Raw genomic sequence first — 27,114 nt, 5'->3', positions numbered from 1 at the left:
TTTACCTTTTTCTTCATTGGTCTCGACTAACAAGTAGCTATTTATTTTCCACGTAGGCCCTGATTTGTGATGGTGTTTCACTTAATGATCCTAGCGCTCTGCCCTGGGTGGCTTGTCACCTGCAGAACCCACACTTGGAAGCATAGAAAGAGAAGAAATAATGATGGATAAATGCTAACCTTTGCTGGTAATGAAAATACAGATTAACCAAAACAATGTGTTTGATGTTTTCATGTTTAATGACCAAATACGGTTAAAAGTAGTTAATTTGGAACTCTTAGCCCTAATGGCAGTTTAAAAATGTTGTAATCTTTGTAGTGAGCACCATTTGAACCAAGCAGTCCCAGTTCCCAGAGCGTATGCAATATGTGAAGGGAGGAGTGGAGCTTTGGGCTCAGACAGCCTGGGGCCTGAGTGCGGGGCCCTGCCGCTCCGCAGAGATGACCTGCGGTTTCCTCCTCGCACTCCGCACCCACGTCGGTAGCCTTGGAAAGTGGGCTCAGAAAAGGTCATGGACCCCTCTTCTGAGACATACTGGGTAAACTAGAAGATTTCAACACATCAGGTGGGTTTGAAACAAGTCAAAGGAAACAAAGCCTGGTGAGCCAGCCTGTGGGCAGCGTGGTGCAGACAAGGTGCCGCAAACACCTGGACACTGTCTGGAGCCCTGGGGACGCGGCCTCGCAGGCCACAGTCCGGATGCGGCCTCGATTCAAGCAGGCTGGGAAGCCTTTGAAGAGGTGACCCTTAGTGGTCCCATTTCGCAGACCCTGGGGTATTTATTTTCCCTTCCTGGAAGCTTGAGCGGTTCTACACACAGCCACGGATACAGTTACTGCATGTCAAGTAGGAAGGCCATTATAATAAGTTGAGGGATAAAAAGTTGTAGACATTCCATGTTCAATGGAATCATCTGCTGGGGAGACATTGAAAGATCTGATTTCATAAAAAAAATACCAGAGTATTCAGTTTCACCCTGGTGTAGCTACCACCTGAGGGTCTCCAGTCTTTGCCACCCTCCCCCACACCTCCCTCTCTCCCCACACCTCCTCCCTCCCACGTGTAAAAGGACCAGATGAGACCAGGAGTCTGCTTCACACACGGACACCACTACCATTGATGTTTCCCAATGCCTAGTAAAGTGGAATTTTAGTGGTAGATTTTATAATTTACAGTAAAATATAATGACATGGGTTTTTATTACTTTGGGCTTTTCTTTTGTTCTTTAAGAGATATTAACTGATTCAGACCTACCAAATTCAAGTTGGTTTGGGGGATTTTATTTCCTGACCAAAACTATTCTATAAGCCAGACCTTCAGCAAATCATCCTCATCTATGGGAAATAAAGGGTTTTTGTTTTCAGTGTCATGAGACAGCTGTGCAGTATTTTCTAAAAAGGCTGGTGCTGAACTGGGAAACAGAACAGACAGAAATACTGGCTCTCTGGCTTTTTATCGTCTGAAAAGTTTTGTAAGACCTGACTAATGAGTAGCACTCCTCAGTGGAGAGAAAATACGGTAACTCACACAGTGGTTTGAATGGAGTTCTGAGCAGTGCATCCAAGGTGGAAGAGGAGCTATTCGCGTGCATCCTCAATCAGCACTGATGAAGCACAGACAGAGTTTCTGTTTTATCCCACTCGTCTGTCAGACTTTCCAACTGAGACCGTTTTAGCAAGATGGCGGCATAGGTAAAGACGGCTCGCCTTCTCGCACAACCACATCAAAATTACAACTAAAATGTAGAGCAACCCTCACTCAGAGCCATCAGAAACCGAGTAGAATGGAAGTCTGACAACTATGAAATTAAAGAAACCACATCCATCCACACTGGTGGGAGGAGCAGAGATGCAGAAAGGGTTGGTCTCACATCCACATGCGGTGGATAAAAATTCAGGAAGGGTATCTTGAGAGCAAGGAGTCCTAACCCCACAAGGCACCCCCAACTGCCGGCCCAGGGTTCCAGCACTAAGATAAGTCTCCATAACTTGAGGCTGCAAAAACTAGCGGGGACTGAGTTGGTGGAAGAAACTTCTGGAGTCCCAAGCAGTTCCTCTTAAAGAACCCACACACGGACTTAATCAGACTCACTCCCTCTGGGCTCCAGCACCGGGGCAACAGCTTGAAAGACACCAGTGGCATATGGGGAGGGACTGAAGCATCTGGCATCAAGGCAAGAGCTGGGGAACAGCTCTTTCCCAGACAGAAAGGCAGGCAGAGGCTATTGTCCCTTTTCTGAACCCTCCCCCAACATTGCCACAGAGCCAGCAGGCTGGTGCTGTATCTGAGACTCCATGACTGTGTTTGCCCCACCCTGGAGATCCCCAGAGACCCTCTCCCATCCAACTGACATGCCCACCCAAGCTGCTTTTCCAGTGGTTGGTCCTGGCTCATGCTTCACAACTTCCTAAATTCTCTCAAACAAGCAGCATCTGTATTCAGTGAGCCCCAGACCCAGATTCACAGCTTGGCTTCACCTGGAAATCCCCAAGCCCAGCAGCAGCCCCAAGTAGCAGCCATCTCTTATTGCTTCATAGCTCAGGCAGAGTGGCCCTGGGCAAAGCACAGATGGGGGCTGACCATGGCCTGCACCTCCTGGGAAACCCCAGGGCCAGTGCACCCAGTGATAGCTACAGACCACGTTGGAGCACCACCGCCCTGCCCCCACACAGCTGATCCTCCACCAAGGGCCGAGGTTAGGGCCGAGGTTAGTGGTCAGTGGCCGCAGCCAGTCCTGGCGGCTGACTCACATCATTTGTACCACACAGGTGCCAGAAGGAAAAGAGAAAGAGCAAGAAATTAGAAATCTATTTGAAAAAAATAATAAAGGAAACTTTAATTTGGTGAAAGAAATGGACATGCAAGTCCAGGGAGCACAGCGAGTCCCAAACAAGATGGATACAAAGAGGCCCACTCCAAGATATATCATAATTAAAATGCTAAAGGTTAAAGAGAAAGAGAAAATCTTAAAAGCAGTGAGAGAAAAGCAGTTGCCTACAGGGTAATTCCCATAAGACTGTCTGCTCATTTCCCAAAAGAAACTTTGCAGGCCAGAAGGGACTGGCAAGAAATATTCAGTCATGAAAAACAAGGACCTACAGCCGCGACTGCTCTACTGAGCAAAGCTGTCATTTAGAATCGAAGGGCAGATAAAGAGCCTCCCAGACAAGAAAAAAACTAAACTAAAGGAGTTCATCGTCACCAAACCATTATGTGAAATGTTAAAGGAACTTATTTAAGAAAAAGAAGATCAAAACTATGAATGACAAAATGGCCATAAGTACATATCTGTTAATAATTCAACCTAGAAAGCAAACTAAGCAAACAAGAAAAGAGACAGAATCACGGATATGGAGAGAGTTTTGATGGTTGCAAGATGGGAGGGGATGTGGGAGAACAAGTGAAGAGATGAGGGGATTAAGTACAAATGGGTAGTTACAGAACAGCCGCGGGCATGTAAAGTACAGTATAGGAAACAGACCAGCCAAAGAACTTCTACAAAGGGCCCATGGGCGTGAACAGTGGTGTGGGGAACGCCCGAGAGGGTGGAGGGGGGCAAAGAGGAAAACTTGGGACAACTAATCACATACCATATTTTTCAGACTAAAAGACACACTCCCCCCACAAATTTGGGAGGAATAATGGTTGTTAATGGTGCTGTTGAGTTCTGTTTACATTTACATTGGTGAAATATTATGTTATTTGTTATTAAATATTTTACCACATTTTTTGCTTCAAAAACGTTTCCCCTATTTTCCTCCTCTAAAACCTAGGTGTATTGTATGGTCTGAAAATATGGTAATCAAAAAAATAAAATAAAAAATATTGATAATAAAGAGTATAACCTACAGGCAGACCTATAGGTTGAAATAAAATATTCTGAGTAAAAAGGCAACATTTTAAAGTAGGGTAGCAAATGGTAGCAAAAAAGCAGCTCTTTAAATATATAAACAAACATTTTAGGCAAAAATCCAGATTATGTAGTTCTGTGCAATCTGAAGGAGAGTCATCTATGTCCTGGGAGGGCTCGCTTCTATGGATAAAATAATAAGCAGTGACAAATAGCCCCCATCTGCCCCCATCCTCCCAGCCCGGGCCTGGAGAGCTTTAATTAGAAAGATACTATGTAGATTAAAGTCTTAGCCACACTCAACTCCTCCCTTGACCTGAGGAGCACCACGACCACTGAGAATCTGGTGAGTGACAGAATATTGCCAAAGGCCTTCTCCATATACACCATACACCACCGACCTTAGAGAGAGCACCCAGGAAGTGGGCTATCTGTAAGAAAAACAGGTGGCCTGTTAACACATCCATGATGTGACTCACATACGTCCTTGTCCTGTGCATCGAGCACTGAAAGTGTCCAGAGCATCGCTTCCACGGAGAAGCGTAACAGTTTTCAGTGCAGAAGGCTGACACCACCTCCCACATGGAAACTATGGACCCTCTGGCACTGCCTTTGGACTTGCCGCCCTTGGGCATTTATATAAAAGACACGGGAACTAACCACTGACGCGGGACGGAATCCAAGCGAGCCAACGGCAAAGCCTCGGACCGGACTTACAAGTCCAGTGAGAGAAAATGATGGATCAAAGGATTATTTTTGCTTAATGAAGCATTTTGGATTTTGAGCCTCAATGGACTCAGTTTTCAACGGGATATTATGCTCAAGGGCCGGAATTCAGAAATTCCGCTACAGCCGTATAATGTCAGCTGTGCTGAATTTAATTGAAGCAGAAGCCCTGCTGTGCTTGTAATTTAAATTTTAGAAATGGGTGGGGAGGGAGGGGTGGAGAATGGGAAGGATTTTTTTCCCCCTCTGAAATTAGCTCGCTGTATTAATCAGAAAGTGGTCGGTCCGTTCTGACTGTATGGCTCGGTAATCTGAACCATCTGCCTTGCCCACGAGGGAGCTCGCCTCTTTAATCCAGCTTACAGCCCGCACACGGCCCCCTCCATCGGCACGTCCTGGAAGGGATGAGGCCGGGCAACGTCCTTTGCTCCTAAATGTGTGGCTGCCATTGAGGATATTTGGAGGTTTCTGTCTTTTTTTTTTCTTCTTCTTTTTCTTCAGATTTTGTCTGAGTTTGGGTTTTCTTTTTTTCTGGGGCAGAAACAATGGCTTTCTTTATGAAAACTATGATAAGTAACCAGGTAAAGAATTTAGGATTTGGTGGTGGGTCCGAAGAGAAAAAAGAAGAAGGAGGGGCCTCGGATCCTGCCGCAGCCCAAGGCATGACCAGGGAGGAATACGAGGAATACCAGAAGCAAATGATCGAGGAGAAGTGAGTACACGCAGCTTCCCGGCCCTTGCAAAGCAAAGAGGTCTGCGCAGGCCTTACCTACCTCGGCTGCCCGGTTTCTTTCTCTTTGCTCTTCCCTGCCTTTCCTCGTGCTGTTTGCCTCTCACCCGAGCAGAGCGCTCTGCCAAAGTGGACGGTGCTGTAGAGTCAGCCATGCCTATGTTCCACCTGTAAGACCAGAAATGAAGACAAGTGAGTTTAACACTTTCTGATCTGGGCACATTTTAATTGACCTCGGTTTAACTAGTCAGATGAAAATCGTGAGCCTATCTGTACAGTTTTTTTAAAATTCTCCCTCCTTGCCCTAAATGGGGTGACTCAGTGGATTGAGTACTGGTCACAGAATCAAAAGATCGCTGGTTTGATTATCTGGCAGGGCACATGCCTGGGTTGCAGGACAGGTGCCCAGTTTGGGGTGCATGAGAGACAACCACACATTGATGTTTCTCTCCCTCTCTTGCTCCCTCCCTTCCCCTCTGTCTAAAAATAAATAAAATAGAACCTTTTCAAAAAATAAATAAATAAAATAAAATTCTCCCTCCTGGCAAGGAGAAAGCTTTCACACTGTGAGGACTCAGGGTTGGCACCTGGAAGAAGAGGGTCTGAAAGAACATCTGATGCCGACTTCTTGATCTCACATGTGGGAAAAAAAGCCTAGCAAGCACAATGTGAGCTGGCTTCTCAAAGACTAGGAATAAATTTGTGACTGTATATTATGAAAATTTTAAAGCTACAGAAAAATAGAACATAGTGAATACCCATATATATAGGCAGACAATTCAGATTAATAAGGCCCACGATCAGATGAAACTGACTGCTTTCTAATATTTTGATGTATTTGCTTATAGGTAGAGTAGTTGGATAGATGATAGATAGATAGATAGATAGATAGATAGATAGAACATTTTTAAAGTAAGTTATGAACCTCCTACACTTCACCCCTAAATACTTCAGCCATATACCTCCAAAAAATAAGAATATCCTCCTGGCTATAGAAAATATAATAAAAATAAAATATTAGTAATATTTTAGGTGGGTATTATGGAGTATAAATATGAATAACAATTTTTCACTGCTAAAGACTGATCTTTAAGTGCAATCTATGTGTATTTTTAAAGTTCAAGGTAGAATTAATTTAAGAGTCTTTCAGTAATCAACTAAGAATTGAGACATCCATCTTGAGGTTAAATGTTCATTATACGTTACAAAAGAAAAATAACTCTGCCACCATGGCTATTTGCTGACGATCAAGTACAGAATAGCTGCCTGAGTCCAGTTGCTAAGATGATTATAAGTGAAAAGGTTAATGACCTAGAGGAAATTAAGAGAGTACAAAGGCCTGCCTTTAATGGAAATCTTGTCTATTGTATTTTTTCTGAGAGAAAGCATGGCTTAGAAACTACCTAGAATGGTATTATGCTTGGCTCTGCAGTAAAGGGGGGCCAGTTTAAAAAAGTAGATACAACCACGAAAATGATGTCAGTGGTAAGATAATACTTGGGGGGGAGGAGGGGACTCACAGGGGGCCATGGGGGGCCGAGAATGCAGCGTTCCTTGAATATTGGCTAGTGTTGCCTGTGGCGGGTTAAAAACCAAGTATAATGAAGAAACAGAAGTAGAACAATGGCACCAAATGTGCTCAGCTCAAGTGGGCTTATAAAAAGAAAATGCTCAGATTTTTAGACCATACGCCTGATCCTGTAAAATATTTAATACGCCTGAACAATAAATCTGTTGGCAGATAGGACATCTCTCTGATTAACCAATGTCCTGGTTTTCCTTAATTTTATTTCTGGACAGATCAAAGACCAAAACACCTGAATGGTATGGTCAATCAGTGGATGGGATTGTTTGCCAACTATTCATCTTTGTGTGTGTGTGTGTGTGTGTGTGTGTGTGTGTGTGTGTGATAAATGTATGTAGTTACCTAATATAAGAAATAATAGCAAGACAGTGGGCCAGCCTGCTTCCCCATGGCAAGAGGCATGATTCCTCATCCATTGCTCAATTTTTCAAGAGCTTCATCACCAAGAGTACAATACAAAGAAGCAGGCATCAATATGGTTCACAATTTACATGTAGAGAGAGCTACAGAATCAGGGTATATATAAGCATTAACATGAATACTAGCAAACAGAAGCCTTCTACACCTGTCCTCATCTCTTTTAAAAAGTGGCAGGATTGCCCTGGATGGTGTGGCTCAATGGATTGAGCGGCCTTTGAACCAAAGGGTCATCAATTCAACTCCCAGTCAGGGCTCATGCCTAGGTTTCAGGCCAGGCCCCTGGTTGGGGGGTGTACAAGAAGCAACCACACATTGATGTTTCTCTTCCTCTCTTCCTCCCTCACTTCCTCTCTCTCTAAAAAATAAATAAATAAAATATTTTTAAAGTGGCAGGATTGATTCCACTAATTGGAATCAGATTTGGTTTACAATTAGTAAACCAAATCTACTTAACAATGCACTCTACTGCACATTCATTTTTATTTACTTCTGTGTTCCAATTTTTTTCACTACTGGTAACATGAATACTGAAAGAGGTCTACACCTAGACAGAATATTTGGAAAGGTGTCAGTAAAACCACAATCTGTTTAGCCCATCATGCCTCTCAGTTACACCAAAACACCCTTTACCTCAGCTACAATTCAGCATTTGCTGCAGTACCATTTGTAACATGAACTCTGGCACGCATCACAGGCCACAACATAAAAGCTAAAATCATGAAGCACTTTAAAACAGCATAGGATATCTTTGCAACTTGGAAGGTGGCAAAGATTTCTTAAATGTGCCTCTAAAAGCAATAACTGTGAAAAACCTTTTTTTATTTTTTTTTATTTTTAAGTGTTGTTCAAGTACAGTTGTCTCAAATTTCCCTCCCACCACTCTCCCCCATCCTAGAAATTGTTAAATGACAAATTAGATGTTATCAAGATTAAAAACTTGTGCGTCAGAAGACACTCTTAAGAACATAAATAGGCAAGACACAAACAGAGAAAATATTTGCATAACATACCCGATGAAGGACTGGTATCAAGAATATATAAAGAATTTCTATACTCAATGATAAAAGCAAAGTCAAATGAGGAAAAGAGTTGAACAAATACGTCACAAAGATATACAAATGGCCAATTAGTACATGAAAAAAAAAGCCTGATATCTTAGAAATGAAAATTAAAATCACATGAAGGTACTATTGCACACACCCCGGAATGGCTGGATGGAAATAACTAGACTTCTTCTGGTTACTGAAATGTAAGGCAGTGTGACCACTGGGCAAAGGTCTGACAGTTTCTAATAAAACTACACTTCGCCAGCCCAGTCACTACCACTCAGTAATTCCACGCCGAGGTGTCACCTCAGATAAGGGAACATACACATTCACAGAAAGACTGGACAGAAATGTTCCCAGCAGCTTCATTTGTAGGAGCCCAAAACAGGAAGTGGCCTGGCTGCCCATTGACAGCAGAATGAATGAGCAGACGTGAGGTCTTCCTACGGTAGAATATACTCAGTAATAAAAAGGAACTGACGACGGATAAATAAAGAACCTGGATGAATGTCAGAAGTTTCTTACACTGAGTGAAAGAAGCCTTATACAAAAGGATGCATCCACAGTGTGTGGTTACATCTGGGTCAAGTTCTACAACAGACGACACCAATCTGCAGTGGCAGAAAGATAGTAGTTACTTCTAGGGCTGAGGAGTAGGTGCTGTTTGGGAATAGGGACGAGGGAATGTGCTCAGCTGACAGTAACGTTGTTTATATCTTAACGGGGGTTTGAGTTACAAGCAGAAACAGAATCAATAGGACAAGATAGATAGATAGATAGATAGATAGATAGATAGATAGATAGATAGATAGATAGATATAAATAGTTGATAGATGATAAAACTATAAATAAACACATAACTGTAATTGATGATATGCATGTTACAGCGTTTGGGGGAAAGAGTACTGATATTTATAACTTTGAAATGCATCAACAAATAAGATGTATAAATGCATGGTTAGAGGAAGATAAATACATGATAAAACGTGTCTAGTGAGATGCTCATGGTAGAATCTAGAGGGTGAGTATACAAGTTTCACTGTACATTTGACATTTTTCATAATAAAATATTGGGAGGGAAAAAACACCTGCTTCTGCCTGTGCCCCAGGTCACTGACGTCGTGGGTAGTCACTTGCTCTGCTTCCCTCTCCAAACTAGCAGGATGAACCTAGCGTTCCCTCCTGCGGGGGCCAGGCCAGGAGTTCTGTGGAGGGCAGGGAGTCCAGGGAGTGCCCAAGCCCAGGGCCAGCACGAGCAGCTCCAAGTGCTTCTGCTGCAGCCCTGCCTTTCGTCAGCCTCTCTTGTCGTGATTAAGATGATTTCAAAACTTGCAGTCAAGAATAGCAACCAGTGTAGCCACCTGAAAATGAAACCAAGAGTTTATCCTCATGCAAATAATGCTTCATGCAAACATGCTTCACCAAACCCATGAGCAGGAAGAAATCCAATCAGGCCCCACTGGGGCCTGAACCAGGAACCAGGGAGCTGCTGTGAAGCCACAAGCCCTCTTCCCATCTCTGGCTGTTGCTTCTGTCTCCACGTGGCAGGGTTGCTCTTCCTTCTTAGCCGTGAGGTCTATCCTCCATCAGTCACCCAGACCACGTGACCCCTGGCAGCCGATGGCCTCCGTGTCCACCTGTCATAGCCCCAGCCACCCTGCGAGTCTGTCTTCCTCAGTCCCAATCCTCAGTTCCCAGAGCAGAAGCTTCATTTACCAGGCTTGGTCTGATCCAGTCCAGCCAGAAAGCAGGGGCGTGTGTGTAAATTCGGTCCCCAGTAATGCCCTTCTGGAGGAGGATGGGGGAAAGGGCTGTATTGTGAACTTTGCTGATGTCCCAAAGGTGACCTCTTATGAAAGCCAGGTAGTTTGTTTCAAACCAACATGATTGTGAGTCGAGTTTGGGAGTTCCCAGAGCATTCACTGTCTTCCCCTCTGTTTGGGTTGCCTCCTTCCAAGTAGGGAAGGGAACCCCCTAGAAGGGAGTGACCAGGAAGGGAAATGGCCTTCTATTACATTCCCAAATACCACGTGCCTCCAAAGCACCCCCCTTCCTGCTGTGTTTTAGCTGGCCAAAGAATCGCTCAGGAGCTTCTTAGAAATGTAGCTCCCGCCCCCACCCCCACCCCAGTCTGTGGGCGGTGGCACTCAGAGTGGGCTCCTCTGAGCAGGGGCTGGCCGGGCCTGAGCTCTCTGCATCCTTTGATCTTTTCTTCTACTCTTTTCCTTTTAGAATGGAAAGAGATGCCGCGTTTACACACAAAAAGGCAGAGAGGGCCTGCCTCAGAGTTCATCTCAGAGAAAAGTACAGACTTCCAAAGGTGAGACCATTTCTTACCTGATAAAAAAAAAAAAAAGGAGAATGTCTGGTTATCAGCCAAGGAAGCAGAGGGTCATGCTCATGAATACGTGTGTATATATATATTCATGCTTATACAAACACACAGACACACACACACACAGTAGTCCTCCCCTAACTGCAGGTGATACGTTCCAAGACCCCAGTGGATGCCTGAAACTCTGGATATTACAGAAGCCTGTACTGTATACACTATGTTTTTTCTCATACTCACAGGCTTATGATAAAGTTTAACTTATAAATCAGACACAGTAAGTGACTAACAATAATAACTAATAATAAAACAGACCACTTCCAACAGTACATTGTAACCAAGGCCCCATGACTGTGGCCTTAGTAAGTAAAACAAGGCTGACTTGCACACAAGCCCTGGGATACAGGAACAGTCCCTCCGATAGCCCAGATGACCACTAAGTGGCCGAGGGGCAGGAAGTGTATACAGGGTGGGGGCACTGGACAAAGGGTGATTCACATCCAAGGCAGGACTAGCGCGTGAGTTCATCACGCCACTCAGAAGAACACACACGTTAATATGCATGAATTGTTTATGTCTGGAATTTTTCATTCAGTGTTTCTGGAGTGTGGTCGACTGTGTGCAACGAAACCACAGAAATGAAACTGGATAAAGGGGAGCTGCTGTGTATATGCATTATATATCTATCCACACATATATATGAATACACAAACAAGACATGCATTTATGTCCTAATCTTAATGGAGGCATTTTGGTGTAAAGAGCAATGAACTAGGGAGCCACAAAGACTGGATCCCAGTCAATCAGCCTCTATGAACTTCCATTTCCTCTCAACAAGGTGAAGTTCATACCTGTAGATGACACTTTAATGTAAATTTATCTACAGGCTATAGGACTGCTGTATGTAAATTCATGCTTGGGATATTCATCTCCACTGCCATTCACGGAGCTCTAAGTGCCGGGTGCTGGTCCCAGTGCTCTGCACCTACCGCTTCCTTCAATCCTCTCAACAGCCCTGTGAGGCAGGTTCTCACAGCAGGGCAAACGGAGGCCCAGAGAAAGGGCCCTCCTGCCACGGGCCACCCAGCTGGAGGGCAGAGCCCAGCATCTTCACGGCCATACTGTTCTGCCTCTCTGTCCAAGGAATGATTGCTTCCCTCCTCGGGGGAGCGATGGGGTAGGGCTGCCCATCACCTGCCAACATCTCCCCCGTCATGGCTGAAAGGACCAGCAGCACCTGGCGCTTGATGTCCAGCCCCCACCTCGGGCACTTCCTCTGCCCAGTGGCTGTCCTAGGTTACATGTTCCCCTCCCATGTGCCCCCAGAGGCTCTGGGTACAGCTGGCCTTCAACAGCCTCCAAGGCTAGAAAGGTGCGCTGGGGAACAGCCGCATTTCCCAACCCCGCAATCATGGCTCGATGACAGGTTTCCTCTCTGCGCAATGCGGCCTCTCCTGTCCAAGCCAGACCCTGGCTGCGGGAGGAGCGCCCAGCTGCGGCAGCCGGCAGCCGGCAGGAACCTGATCCGGGCCCCTCGCGCCCCCTGGTGTCCCCAGTCGCAGCAGGCGCACACACCCGGGAGGAAATGCGCCCTCACTGTGACTGTTCTCAGTCCTTCCACAAGGACGGTCAGTTGTAGCAGAGATGGTGGGAGTCCACTCTTCATTGAGTGTTTTAGTCTAAAGCAGCCTGCTCTAAAAGGGGGGCCCTCCTAGGAGCTCCAGGAGCCTGGTGGGCCCTCCTAGAAGCAGCTGTCACAAAGCAGCAGGTGGCAGCCCAGTGAGAGACCTGGGTGGGGGCAGGCTGGGAGGGGGGGGCTTGGGAGCAACCAGGCCCTCCCAGGCATGGTCTGCCAGGACAGAGGTTTTTGCTGTCTCCACAGTAACAGGGACAGCAAGGGGTTTGGGAAGGATTGATGGGATTTATGGAACTGAGATAGGCAGCCCTGAGAAAGGAGGACTTCCGGAAAATGACGGCTGTGGCGAGAGTCCTGGCCGAGCTCTGTTCTCACACTGTGCTAGGTCCCTGCATCTGGACAGGCTCACGCCACTGTGATTACAGAACTGTGTGTAAGTGTTAAGACTTCCTTTGATTTTGCAGAAAAAACCTTTAGAGTGACATCCGAAAACCATGATGGGAATGGACGTGGTAGGTTTTCATTTCTTAGATGCTCCCATAAGGGGCAAGGAGGCCCTGGCACACCAGGCAGTGCCTGTGGCACCAAGGTGGCTGGGAAAGCTTTAGATCACGGCAATGTGCCCAGTGTACTGGACGGAAGGGAAGGAGGGGCTGACCGGCCAGTGTTACAGTCTTGGAGCAGCAGGAGAGGGACAAAGGCCTGGGCCACCTGCTGGGTTGGAGATGGGACAACAAATGCCCAAGCCACTACAGGCATCTCCCTCGAGGGCTGGCATCTTGATTACTGGACTTAAATGATTACTTATCTGGTTTCTGCAACTAAAAATGGCCGTCAGGGCACATACACAAAGGAATATTATACAGCCATGAAAAGGAGGAAGTCCTGCCATCTGTGACAACATGGGTGGAACTCATAGAAGAAGAGGGGGCCACAGGCAGGTGGTAGGGGTGGGCGGGATGGGCGCAGGGGATCAAAAGGACAAACATCCAGTTAGAAGGAAAATATGCCCTGGGGCTGTGATGAAGAGCATGATGGCTGTTTTTTTAAATGGTCATCAGAAGACATCAGTAGAACAATGGTATTGTCGTTAACAATTAGCAATGAACTTCGGGCCAGGCAGGGCTACCTGGGGAACACACCAGAAGCCCTCCCTCCATCCCACTAAGCCCCTCCCAGCGCAGGTGTGGGCTTCTGAGCCACCAGGGTTGGTTCTCTTTTTGTTGACCTTTTTTACCTACTGAAAAGCACACGACATAGGTGTCCACCCAATGCACAATCACTAAACTCCTGTAAAGTAAGGAACTTTCCCAGGGTCACAAAGCTCACTGTGGCAAAGGCCCAGAGCCTCCTTACCCTCTGGGCCTTTTTTCATGCCCTGTTACCCCCCATCCCCTAACCCGTGTCTCCCCACCCACGATGGTAGACGAGAACCAAGCACAATGTCTAACAACAACAACAACAAAATAATGGCTCTGGACAGAAGGAAAGGTTCGCCAGGGTCTTCTTGGGCTCCCGATAATAACAGCCTTTCCACCCCACCCCCCAAGCTTTGCAAAATTCTTAGCCCCGAGCCATCTTACAAAGTCCCTGTTGGGCAAGCCCCCACACTAATGATATTAACCGTCCTCAGGGAGCTGGGCACATGCAAGGTGTCCTCCAGCTAACGAGGGACGGCCTGGGCGCCTCACCCACAATTCTCCAGGGTCATATCAGGGTTGCATAGCTAGCAGGAGGCAGTCCCAGGACCTTCCCTTTACCCAGGCCCAACAGAGAGCTGATTGGAGGAAAAAGTCTTCCCGGGAGCTGTCAGGTCTAATGAGGATAACAATGTCACATTGGGGAATCAGAACTGTATTTTCCAAATAAATCATTTGGCTGGCATTTTCCATGGAAGTAGGTGCCGTCGCCCCATTGCTGACTGGGGAAAGGAAGCTTGGGCTGCAAGAAGGAGCAGTGTGGGTCCTCGCCCCCCACACACGCTGTAAAAGCCCCCCCCCCAGGGTGCTTGTTCATTGTCGGCAACAATATGGCTTGTCATACTCACGTCTTCTGATGGCCACTTTCAATTGCAGTGATGATGTAAGCAGCCAGGTAAGCGCAGTGGTCAGAGGGCAGTGATCCGAGCCCATCTAGCGAAGCACATTGGTCTCGATCGTGTTCACGCACGTCCCCTCTGTTGATTTCCTCTGGTTTTCAGATCCCTAGTAATTCAAGAACCTCCGATGCTACAGGAAGCCATGGTGCTTGTGTTAGATTTGGGTCCTCTTCCGTTAATCCTGTATTCTCAAGTTTTTCTCTCTGTTGGCCTCTCTTTTACAAAGGAGTTAAATCTCTCCCCACAAAAGCAAGCAGCACTTTTGAAGTAAGCGTGCCCTCCTAGGGGTGGCCCCTAACGGCCTGGTTGCCGCTGCTCCACCAAAACTTCCCCCCTTCAGACTCTCGGCCAAATCGCTCCATTGTTTCTGGTTTCTCTTTGATTCCTTAAGCACTGGTCATTGTTCCTCCCTGAAGCCTTCACTGTCCTCAGCTTCTGGACGCCACCCTCTGGTTCTCATGCTCCTTGAACTGTTTCTTCTCTGTCTTCTTCATGGGTTACCCTCCCTGTCTCCGCCCAAATTTGGGAATATTCCGGGGTGCTCCCTCGGATGGCTGCACCTTGCTGTTGCTTTCACCTACCAACTACCTGTGTGTTGATGTGCGGACCTCCAGGCCACACCTCTTCCTGAACGTCAGCTCTCCTGGGGGGGCCCCCTCCAACCTCATATCCAGAACACAGTCCTTCTTTATCCCTTCAACCTGCCCTTCCTGGTGCCTTCACCCTGGAAAGCCCTTCCCCCAGCCTGGAACAGGAAGTCACCCTTGGCTCTTCCCTCCTTCTCCAGCAAATCACCAAGTCGCCCCAATTTCACTGCCTAAATAATTTCCACCCCCAAATGCAGACCTCATCATTTCTCACCCCTTTTATTACAACGCAGTAGCTTTTTGACTTTGAGTCTTGTTCCCCTTAAAACGGCAGAGCGAAGTTTCCAAAATGCAAATCTGATTCTGTTTCTCTCTTGTTAAAAGAAAAAAAAGATCCACCATGACCTTTTGGGATGAAGCTCAAACCCCTTGGCCGCTGCACCTTTGTGTGGCTCCTTTGGTTCCATCCCTGCCCCTCGCCACCCCCTGCCTGGACTGCACCTTCTGCCAGCTTTGTTTCCTGTACCCCACCCCCTGTGGCCCCTTTCCCTCCTGTAAAACTTCCATCTAGTGCCAGTTCTTCCAGAACCTTCCATGACCTCCCTCTCCCCACCATCTTCCATGCTCAGAGTACATGTCTCTTATGTCATTATCACCCTGAATGTTGTCACCGACTAGACAGTAAGCTCCTTAACAAAAAAGGGGGCTCAGTTTTTCACCTTTGTGCTCAGTGCCTTGTAAGGTGCCTGGCATGTAGAAGTTACACAGGCAAGTGTGCAAAAGGTTTGCTGAATAATTGATGCTATTGGGGAGAAGGAAAAAAAAAGAAACCACACCCAAAGAACAAAGGACCAAAAAACAGAGGAAAGACTCTATCTGCCATAAGAGTCATATAAAAATAAATTTTCGTGAAAAGAAGAAGCCTGGATTCAACATTATAATATTATAATACAAAATTATAATTTTATATAAAATTCAAAGGCTCCTTGACATTATAATTAAGATGTCACATTTCTTCAAATAAAGGAAGTAGTATGTTACAAATAAAGCCACAAGATTCTATCTAAAAACAAAGGGGCCCCTCCTCCTAGCCAGTTCAGAATGTATATGTAAGTCAAGCCAAATTAATAAGACAAAACAGGCCCACAGTGACCCCTAATCCTATTAATGGAATTGTCAATCTAGGTTAGTCATTGAAAAATAATGTCATGCCCCCTGCTGAGCTACATGATTTAGTTACACCTGGTGTTTGTCTGCTGTATTAAGGGCATCACTCAGTTTGAATAAAGATGAAGCCAGAAGACAGTCTATCAGTAGAACTGTCTTTCAAAGTATCATGCTGAAAGCTCCATTAGAATTGACTTTAAAATTTGCCTCTTAAAAAAAGATGTGATCCTGCAAACCTTTCCTTGCCCTTCTCCTTCTCGTGAGGAGGGCTGGGGGCTGGCGGCTGGCTGGTCAGCAGGACACCAAACGCCCTGCTTCTGAGCAGCTGTTTCTGGTGGCCCAGTGGCGAGGCCATCAGCAGCCCAGCCGGGTGCCCTCTGTTCCCCCCATCAGGCGCCAGTTCAGTTTGCTCCTTCTCACACCCTTAGGGCTGAACATCCTACTGGGGCATGAGGATGGGAAGAAAGAGGCCCAGCATAGCAGCAATGTAACACACGTTTCTTGGCCACACCAGCTCTCTCAGTGAGTCCTCGCACTCATCCTGGAAGCTGGGTAGATATTACACCCCCTTCGTAGATGAGAACCCCAGCCGAGAGAGAAGCAGTGGCTTCCCAAGGTTGCACAGCAGAGCAAGATAAGACCCCAACCCTCTCTGCCCCCACTGGCTATGTTTTCCTGATGGACCCAGTCCCCTAACCAGCTGAATGACCTTCATGCAGCATCTTCACCAGACCTGGGTTTCCTTACCTGTAAGTGACAGGCTGGGAGAAGTGACCTCAAAGAGCGAGTCCCCCTGGGATGCCTGCATGCAGGGAGAAGTGCAAGATGGGCACAGCTGGCTCTAGACACTCTGGCTCCATGCGGGGCCCGACACATGCACACTCTCAGTCAACCCTGAATACGGATGCCTATGATTGGAGAAGCCAAATCTGTGCCGTCTGTCCCGATGGGGATGTGCTGAGGGCTCTTGAAGTAGCTGAAGAGGAAGGACCAGTGCAAGGTGGCAGAAGGGGCAGCCGAAAGCCCTGCATGCAGGTTTCAACAACACTTACACAATCACACAGGAAGAGTTTTAAAAACTCTATTGTCTGGGCCCCATCGCAGGCCACGGGAGCCAAATCTCTGTGGTTGGGGCCTGGCCGTCAGTGTTTGTGTGCATTTCCCAAGGGATTCAGAGGCATGGAGAGCATCGAGAACCACTGTTCTGGGAGACAGAACGTAAACCTGGTTCTCACCTTGTACGGCAACTGGACAAAATAAGGATGAGTGTCTGCTGGATCCTGACCCCCCAACCTCAGGCCTGTGCCCTCTGGTCTGGCCCAGATCCCCCCTACTTTGCTGGCTTGTACTTTCTAAGGAATAGGTGTTTGTTGACTGGCCGTATTCTTTATTCTATATTCCCACTCACCTAAGGTCTTGCGAGCTCTGGCAGAACAGGAAGGAGGTATCGCTGTCACCATGATTAGAGGCCAGAGCAGCACCCTCACTCGTGACAGTGAGGGGCAGCTGATGAAGACAAGCGACTGGAAGTCCGTGACACCTCCCCAAGATCTGAAACTATCAAATGTTAGATCTACTTACCACAGTGGAAGAAATCCACTAATCTAGCTGTTCGGTATCCTGTAGACCAAAATAGGTAAACAAGCCCCAAACAAATCAAATCTGCCTAGTATCAAACACACTGGTATTTGCTTAAACACCAAGCTGGGCTGACTAGGCTCTAACAACACTTCTGGCGAGCACTCAGCTTTCTGACTGTACAACCATCTAAGATAGTTTGTCATCGTATCTCAACTTTGCTACAAGGTGAAGGCCTGTTTATCAAGACCCAAGGCTGGGTCAGAAGTCTGGATGCAGGGCCATGCTTACCCTTCAGTGAAAAGTCAGAAATCAGTCACAGAGTGTTCTGTGACAAAGGCAGGATACAGGGCTATTTAAATAATGGGGCATTCAGCACTGGTGATTAAGATTATAAATCTGGTTAAAGACCAAGAGATTAAAACTGAGTCTGATCAGCCAGCATAAAAATAATTAGTTCTTAAATGTATTAAACAATATACCAAATTGGTAAGATTTCTAGAAATGAGAACAGGTTCTGAAACAGAACCTCTAGGAATACAGTGTAGCCTACAAGCCCCCTAATTGTGAGTGAAGCCAGCTCACTTCATTCATTCATTCATTCATTCATTCACTCATCCATCCATTCTGCCATGGTTCTCAGCACCAAACCTCCCCTCCCTGGAGTGGACTCGCTGGGGCTGTAATTGCATTTGATTGTAATTGTAATTTGTGGGGCGTAATGACGCCTCACTGCCTTTCCTAGATGTGTGAATGGTGCCAAAATATCCTTGGTCTCCTCAACCTAAGACCTGCCGAGGGACTGGACCAGACACTGCTTGTGCGGGCTGCGGACAAGGCCCATCCGCAGGGCAGCTCCTCAGGCAGGAGGAGGCGAGGCTGCCCGAGGTCGTCTGTGTAAACCCCGCTCAGACTCCTAATCCAGGGGCATCAGACTCATTTTCACCGGGGGCCACGTCAGCCTAGTGGTTGCCTTCGAAGGGCTGAATGTAACTTTAGGACTGTATAAATGTAACTACTCCTTAACTAGGGGCAAAGAGCTCAGTGCTGCCACCAGGTAGAAACAAGGTGCCGGGCTGGATACAACCAGGTGGAGGGCCGGATTCGGCGCGAGGGCCTTGTGTTTGCCACCTGTGCCTTGATTGCCTGCTCCGTCCTGCCTGGCTCTTTCTATTAAGGATTGATGTTCCCCCACCTCTGTCTCTCTCTCCATGCCTGCTGTATCCCAGGGACCCTTTCGGCAGGGGCCTTGACACCAAGTGGCCCTTTTTCCTCTAAAATATTAATAATCGTGAGGACCATTTGTCCCAGACTTAGAAGTTTATAAATCTGTTTCACAATGTCTCATTCAGGCTGCTCAGCCATCCTCTGAGGGGCCCTCCCACTGGGCACCAGAAGTGCAAGGTGACTTGCCCAAGGTCAGGCAGTGGGCGAAGGACAGAACTGAGACTTGAACCAGGTCTCCTGACTGCAGACCCCACAGACTTCCATTGTCATAGGCCATCTCTGTGGGACAGAAGTCTGCATCCATGGCAGCTTGTCACAGTACTGATGGGACCCTGGCCCTTGGCCTGTCTCAGGTCTGAGGTCGCTCACTTGGAGAGGACCCAGGGCTAATGAGACCAGGATCCAGATTTGGTTCCACTGCACTTCACTTTGTCCTCTAGCCACTCACCAGCCTGGTCCTGCCCTTAGTCATAAGGTGTCCCAGCCCAGGCTGCGGACCAGGGAAACTGAGTCCAGTGCCAGAAGCAGCACTGGAAGCACCTGTGCTGCTGACGGACGGTCAGTAGCTTTGTCCTTCTGGAAGGACTGGCCACAGCATTGACCACACCCACGACTGCTTTAGACTGGACAACTTGGGCCACCCGCCTTGGACAGAGGGCTCCCTTCTGTCCCTCCTTGGGCCACCCTCCTTCAGATGGGGTCAGAAGTCTGCAGAGCCAAAGGGACAGGCCCACCCAGAGCCCACCCCCCTCTTTTAGGCCACACTCTGGCTGCCCGGGACCCCAAATTCTCTGCCTAAATGCATTCCAGGGCCAGCCCAGGCCTCTGCACCTCATCTGTCATCCTGAGGGTCCACTGAGTTGCTGGTCTGAGTATTGCTACGGCTGAAGGGCAGGGCAGGGCCCCTGAGAACCTCATGGGCAAGGTTCCCAGGGAGAGACAGGACCAGAGATTGGGGGAAAAACGCCAGGGGGTGGGCCAGGACCTCCATCAGCACTCGCCCTGGGTTCCGCAAACATGGGGTGGGCCTGACAAGGGGTGGACGGAGCTTGGCCCTCTAGGTTGTTTTCTCCCAGAGTTGAGGGCCTAGTGGCAAATGGGAAATGGGTAGGGTCTGGTTGCTAGGAAAACTGAGCCTACTCAGCAAAAATGGGGCCACTCCTAGGCCAGAGGTGAGGCTCGGAGAGAACCAGGCCTCCCACTGGGGCTGACCACCCCTGCGGACTCACAGTCACCTGGTGCAAACCCCACCCCTCCCCTCTGAGGGCCTGGCACAGCCCAGACATCCTGTCACCAAGTGGGGTGGGGGTGGGGTAGTGGGGGGCTGTCAGAATTCCCAGGAATGCCTTTTCAAATCAAGCACATGGTAGTTGAGGTGCCCAAGAGAAGGCAGGTGTCCTGTCCTGTTTTTTCTCCTCCCTGCAAACTGCCCGGGGTTGGGGGTTGGGGGGTGGGGGGTGGGGCGGTGATCAGCAGGGAAGGCAAGCTATAGACAGGTCAATGAAAAATAGACATGGAGGACTGGCTGAGGGCCCTGGGGATTAGCTAACTAATTAATCCCCACAGCAGTTTGACGAGGAACTAATTAATCCACTAAGCGCTTTGAGGGGCCACTGCCTGGCCAAGTGCAGGGAGAGGCTGCAATGACCTCAGGAGGTGACGCTGGGAGTGGACCTTGTCAGTGGCCTCTAGGAGGACCAGTGTGAGGACCCTGCCTCAGAGCCGTGGCTCCTTTGCATCAGAAGTCTGCTCTCCAGCTGTCAATCGTACTCTCTCCAGAAAAACAGGGACAAGGAACTCTGTGGAAAGGCCTCCAGCTTCTTGAAGAATCTGCCAAAGAAGTGTGGAGGCTTGAACGGTTTGTCTGGGAAAGGCCCTCAGAGACCCAGTGTACAGCTGGAGAGTCAAGTTTACACATCACCCTGGCTCACGGTTAAGGTTAAATCTCTCTACTCAGCACCCAGGCCAGGGGTGTCTCTGTAGGTGCTGACTTCAACTCCTCCTGGGGTCTCAGCAGGTGTCAAAAGTCTTTCTAAAATCAAATCAATGTGGTATGATTAAGAGGCTTGTTTTATCTTTATGTGATTTGTCATGTGCTCTGGTTACTAATTCCGGACAGGTCTCAACATATCCAGGTGGGCTGCCGAGTAGACCTAGATGGCTCCTGCCATTCGCTTCTCTGACGCTCTCTCTAATCTCATCTGCCCCTGAAGCCCAGTCTGCCTCCTGTTACAACTAATCTCCAAGAATAATCTGGTAGCAACCATCTGGGAGTGTCAATGGCCCTTACCTTTCTCAGAAAAACTTTCTGCTTAGATTCTTCTTTCTCATTACGAACCAGAGAGATTTTTAATACCAGGTGGCACGCTCTTGGAAATTTGGGAACAGCCATGGCTAGAACCACAGATGAAATTGTAAGGTAAACTGTGGCTAGACAGTCGGCACGCTGAGTGGGAGCCATGCCATCGACAATTCACGGGATAAACAAGGGTTGCGTGCCAGACTGGCTTCCAGGTGCCAAGGACGTAGGGTGAGGACAACATGATTCCACGCCCATGAGGGGCCCTGGTCTAGCAGAAGGGATGGAAGGGGCAACAGTTGAGCAGAAGTTGCCCCTCAAGAGAGGTGACTCAAATGGCAGAGTACTGTCAGGCCACCATGAACCCAAACCCCACCCTCCAGAATAAGATCAGCCAGGGCACGGCCTGGGGTTGAGAGCAGGCACAGCTTGCGGAGCTGCCTCGAGGGATTGGTATGGGATCCCCAAACTCCACATCATCGGCATAACAGAGAGGGCTTCTTAATATACATATTGCAGGGCCCCACCCTGGCGTGTCTGGTTCAGTAGGTGGGGGTGTGATAGTTTGTCTGTGTAACATGTTCCTAGATGATGCTGAGGCTGTGGGGTCCAGGGACCACACTCTGAACACCACTGTGCCTGAGGTTCTGATCCACCCAAGTACACCAGAGAGGGGCTGTCCCCACCAGGACCTCTGGCCCCATGATGGCCACCGGGCCCAGCCAAGCATGCCATTCCCTTCATCCCTCACCAGACTTTGATTTTCGTGCTGCTGTGAATGTCTGTCTGCCTGTCTGTCTGTCTGTCTGTCTGTCTGCTTTGGAGTGGTCTCTCTACTTTGCATTTGTTTTTCCATGTAGAGTGAAATGGACGAGAACCAAATCCAGATGGCTGGAGATGAAGTGGATTTGCCTGAAGATCTCCGGAAAATGGTGGATGAAGATCAAGAAGAGGAAGAAGACAAGGATTCTATCCTTGGGCAGTTACAGAATCTTCAGAACATGGACTTGGACACCATAAAAGAAAAGGCCCAGGCCACCTTCACGGAGATCAAGCAGACGGCAGAGCAGAAATGTTCCGTGATGTGAGCGGTGGGCTGGGGGCCGACTTGGAGGCCAGGGCCAGGCGGAGGGGACCCTCTCCTATGGAACGTTTCTGAGCAGCATATACTTGGACATAGTGAAGAGAGTCAGAAAAACCATGATGACAAAACTCTTTCCAAGCACATACACAACAAGGTGATATTCTAACTGTTCCTGGTAGAAAGTTTAGCTAGCGCCTGGCAGCAGAAAATGATACTTTTCTTTTTTGTTGTAAATGTGGTGAAGCATGGAATTTCAGCTGTGAACAATGCAGAACACTTATCTGTGTCAAGATCTTCAGCACAGCCAGAAAGCAACAAAAGCCAATGGGGTTTCCTCTTTGACTTCCTCCCTTAGAAGGTAAGGCCTCAGCTTGTCCAGCCTTTAGCACGACTCCAGGTCCCTTCAGAGGAAGATGTGGGAGGTCCCACTGCCACCAGGAGCTCAGGCTGCAGACTTATCAGCAAGCAAAGATCACACCACGTCTTACTCCCAGGCTCCTTGACATTGCTGATGCCTCGCACCCATTGTGGCCCTTGGACAGTTGGAAGCCAAGGGCCAGTGGTAGGGATGGGCTAAAAGATAAGCAATGAAGGCAGAGGACAGACTTCAGTAGCCCTTAGTCTTTGTAGAGACTGTGTGAAGAGTGGACTTGGGGTGAAACAAGAAGCAGAGGGGCAACCTAGAAGGTCATGGCCGTTTCCCCATTGAGCGTTCTCTCCTCTGGTCTGAACTTGGTGAGAGCCGTGGGAGCAGGGGGCTGGAAACCTAGAGAAATTCCGTCAGTCTCTCTTTCTCTCTCTGCCCTCCCTCTCTCTCATTCTTTTCTTTCCCCCTCTCCCTACCTCGCCTTCTTCATTTTCCTCTCCCATCCCGCCCCTTCAGACTAGTGTCCAATAAGTCATTCTGTCATTTGGTCCCACAGTCTCCCAGGGTACACAGATTTCCTTTTCTTAGCAGTTGCTCTCTTTCAAAGGGGATTGTCCAAAAGACTTAGAACATTTACCTCTGAAACACTGAGGGCCATTTAATCAAAGCCAATGCATGTTCATAAAATAGATAATCCTCGAAGACAGATTTTATCAAAAACTGCTGTTGGAGGAAAGGGAGCTAAAACCAGAAAGTTAGGGACTGACCTGCTCCACACCCAGAGCCCCTGAGTATGTTGTATAGGGAGTTTCATGATACAAAAATATGCACATAAAACAAATGATTAGGGGTCCAGACCCACCCATCTCCAGACTTTTCCTTCTCCCCCAGCTGAAATTCTGTACTCATTAAACACTAACTCTCCATTTCTTCTTTTCCCAGCCTGGCAACCACCATTCTACTTTCAGACTCTGAACTTTTTAAATTTAATCTTTGTCATATTTTTTCCATTACCATTTAGTGCCCTCATACCTCTCTCCCCCCAGCAATTACCACACTGTTGTCCATGGCCATGAGTTCTTTTTCCTTTTCGCTCATCCCTCCACCCCCAGCCACTCCCCACTAGCCGTCATCTGGGCTCCATCAATGAGTCTGTCTCTGTTTAGCTTGTTAGTTCAATTTGTTCATTAGATTCCACATATGAGTGAAATCATATGGCATTTGTCTTTCTCTGACTGGTTTATTTCACTTAGCGTAATACTCTCCAGGTCCATCCATGCTGTGGCAAAGGGTAAAATTTTCTTCTTTTTTATGGCAGATCAGTATTACATTGTGAAATGTCCCACAGTTGTTTTATCCACTCATCTACCAATGGACACTTGAGCTGCTCTCATGTCTTGGTGATTGTAAATAATGCTGCAATGAACATAAGGGTGATTTTGTTCTTTTGAATTAGTGTTTTGGGTCCCTTCAGATACATTCCCAGAAGTGGGATCACTGGGTCAAAAGGCAGTTTCATTTCTAGTTTTTTGAGGTGTCTCCATGCTGCTTTCCACAGTGGCTGCACCAGTCTGCGTTCCCACCAACAGTGTAAAAGGGTTCCCTTTTCTCCACATCCTCGCCAGCACTTTTTGTTTGTTGATTTATTGATGACAGCCATTCTAACCGGTGTGAGATGGTATCTCACTGTGGTTTGAATTTGCATTCTCCGATGGTTAGTGATATTGGGCCTCTTTTCACGTGTCTATTGGCCCTCTGTATGTCCTCTTTGGGGAAGTGTCTGTTCAGGTCTTTTGCCTATTTTTTCTGAGATCAGAGGAGATAGGGCGCGTTCAGAATGGAATGGCCGTAGACAACCCTCCCTGCCCATTTTTAATTGGGTTGTTTCTTATTTTGGTGTTGAGTTTTATAAGTTTACTCTCTGAATTTGACTACTGTAGGAACCCCTATAAGTGATGTTACATAATTTGTCCTTTTATGCCTAGCTTATTTCACTTAGCATAATGTCCTCAAGGTTCGTATCTGCTGTAGACTGAGTCATCATTTCCTTCCTTTCTGAGGCTGAATAATATTTCACCGGATGTATATACCGCACTTATTTATCCAGTCATCCATCCATAAACTCTTGGGTTGCTTCTACTTGTTGAGTATTGTGAATAATGCTACTGTGAACATGAATATACAAATATCTATTCTAGGCCCTAGCCAGGTAGCTCATTTGGTTAGAGCATTGTCAGAATACACTGAGGTTGTGGGTTCAATCCCCAGTCAGGACACATACACAAATCAACCAATAAATGCAGAAATAAATGGAACAAATACCTCTCCTTCTCTCTCTCCCTTTCTCCCAAATCAATAAATACAAAAGTTTTGAAAATGTCTATTCTAGTCCCTGCTTTCAATTTTTTTCAGTGAAATTGGGTGGAACTTCACTCAGAAGTGGAATTGCCAGATCATCCTTAGGTTTTTGTCTACATCAGAAATAACAGTTTAAATAGAAAATAATATTGAATATAAAGCTATCATTGAAAAATAAAATTTAAATATATATAAAATTAGAAATATGCAAACATTTGAATATAAACTTCCACGGTAGCACTAAGTCCAAAAGATATCACAATGGCACCCTGACCGGTGTGGCTTCGTTGGTTGGGCATCATCCCCCAAACTGAAAGGTCGTTAGTTCAAGTCCCAGTCAGGGCACATGCTTGCGTGTGGGTTTGCTGCCCAGCTGGGGTATGTACAAGAGGCAACTGATCTTCTGTAACTCACTGAGGTATAATTTACATTTTACTTGCTTTTCTCTATGTGTGTGAGCCTTCACAATAAATAAATTGTACATTTTTTTAAAAGAGTAGTTTGGGGAGCTATAAAAATTATGTTTGGAGAATGTGATAAAATTGGGTATCATACAAATTAAATTCAGATTCAAAACTCTTGTCATTTTTTGCTTTTCGATAAAACCTTTCATCCAGGAAAAATTCCAAAGCTTACCAAAAGTAGAAATATAAATCAGCAAATCCCCATGCATCCAAGGTTAGGCCTACAGAGCTGCTATCCTCAGAAAACTACACTTATTGTTACAACTTCATCTATGAACTAACTGCATCATTTTTTGGATGGTGTCTAATTCCTGGAGCTACAGAAAGATAGCAGGTATGTACCAAGGGACGCTTGCTTGTTTCCTTATGTCCTTTCAGAAAAGCTTTAAAGATTTCCAAGCTGTATTTCTTTAAAACTCACTCCCTTAACTTACCCTGCAGCATGTGGTAAGCTCCTGACACCAGAGTGAAGACCCTTCATGGGAGCATCCTGAAAACCTTACTGAAAGCATCTGGTGTTTAAAGGGGGCTAATTGGTTTGGTCAGGACATAGAAGATCTGCACTTTTAGGGATTAAGGGGTCAACGGAGAAAGTACAGTAAAAATGGACAAATAGATGTCCATAAAATTGCTGTCAACTGTAAAAGTAGACTAAAGCTATTAGGCCGCAGTAGAGTTGCAGGAGCCACTTTGGATAAAGAATGGAGTTCTTTAGGACCTTGCATCCCACTCAGAGAGCAGAGGGCGGGTCTGAGGGCACTGGGCTCTTGGCTCCACCCACACTCCCATCATGCTGAGAGGAACAAGACTGGGGTAGGTGGAACTGGCTTTGGAAAACAAAATGATTTCTGTGGACAATTTGGGAAGGAGAGCAAAGCAGTTTGACATCTTTCAAACATCTGGAAAACAATATTGTAGAAAAACTCCCAAAAACTGATGATAAGAATGTGGGGGAAAAAAATGTACACTTGTGCTAATTAACAGCTTAAGAAATTAGACAAGTTACTTAACTTGTCTCCTCACCTATAAAATAGAGTTCCTTGCAGTTATTCATGAAACCAACCACCACTCTGCGCAACATATATTCTGGATGCCAATAGAAAAATTCTCATTCTCATGCAGCTTAGATTCTAGTGAGGATATAATAGATGAGTAACAAACAATTAAACCAATAATAATAAACTAGTTTTGGAGAGTGGAAGGTGCTGTGAGAAAAAGAAAACGACAGTAAGGGTCATGTGGCCTTTTTGGGGGGGTGGGCATTTCAGGCAGTGAGGATAGTCTGCAAAGGTCCTGGGGCAGGAAAAGCCCTGGAGGATTTCAGGGAGAGGAAAGAGGCCAATGCGGCTGTAGCTCAGTGAGCAAGTTGGGGAAGATTGGAGAGTAGCCAGAAGTGTCCGATGAGGCTCTTTGAGAAACGGGGAAGGGGTGAATCTTACAGAACAGAGCACTGAGTTTGAATCTTACCCCAAGTGTACCAGTAGGCCTTTGGAGGGTATGGGGCGGGGAGTGGCATGATCTGATTTGTGTGTTTGAAAGGTTATCTGGCTGCTGAGTGGA

The 27,114-nt window shown here is 47.0% G+C and overlaps 1 protein-coding gene across 1 annotated transcript; it reads left to right on the top strand.

Annotated features, from left to right (window-relative positions):
- Nucleotides 1-4,833: 4,833 nt before the first annotated feature.
- On the top strand, nucleotides 4,834-25,115 carry CPLX4 (complexin 4). The gene is made up of 3 exons (XM_037151975.2): nucleotides 4,834-5,288; nucleotides 10,590-10,677; nucleotides 22,142-25,115. Exons 1-3 carry the CDS (start codon nucleotides 5,122-5,124, stop codon nucleotides 22,367-22,369), a joined length of 483 nt encoding a protein of 160 aa, XP_037007870.1. The 5' UTR covers nucleotides 4,834-5,121; the 3' UTR covers nucleotides 22,370-25,115.
- The last annotated feature ends 1,999 nt before the right edge of the window (nucleotides 25,116-27,114 follow it).

Source organism: Artibeus jamaicensis, unplaced genomic scaffold, assembly GCF_021234435.1.
Source record: "Artibeus jamaicensis isolate MK-2021 breed Jamaican fruit bat unplaced genomic scaffold, CSHL_Jam_final contig_354, whole genome shotgun sequence".
In the NCBI taxonomy this organism is placed as follows: domain Eukaryota; kingdom Metazoa; phylum Chordata; class Mammalia; order Chiroptera; family Phyllostomidae; genus Artibeus; species Artibeus jamaicensis.
Note: the sequence above shows the minus strand (reverse complement) of the source record. Positions and strands in the feature narration are given on the sequence as shown.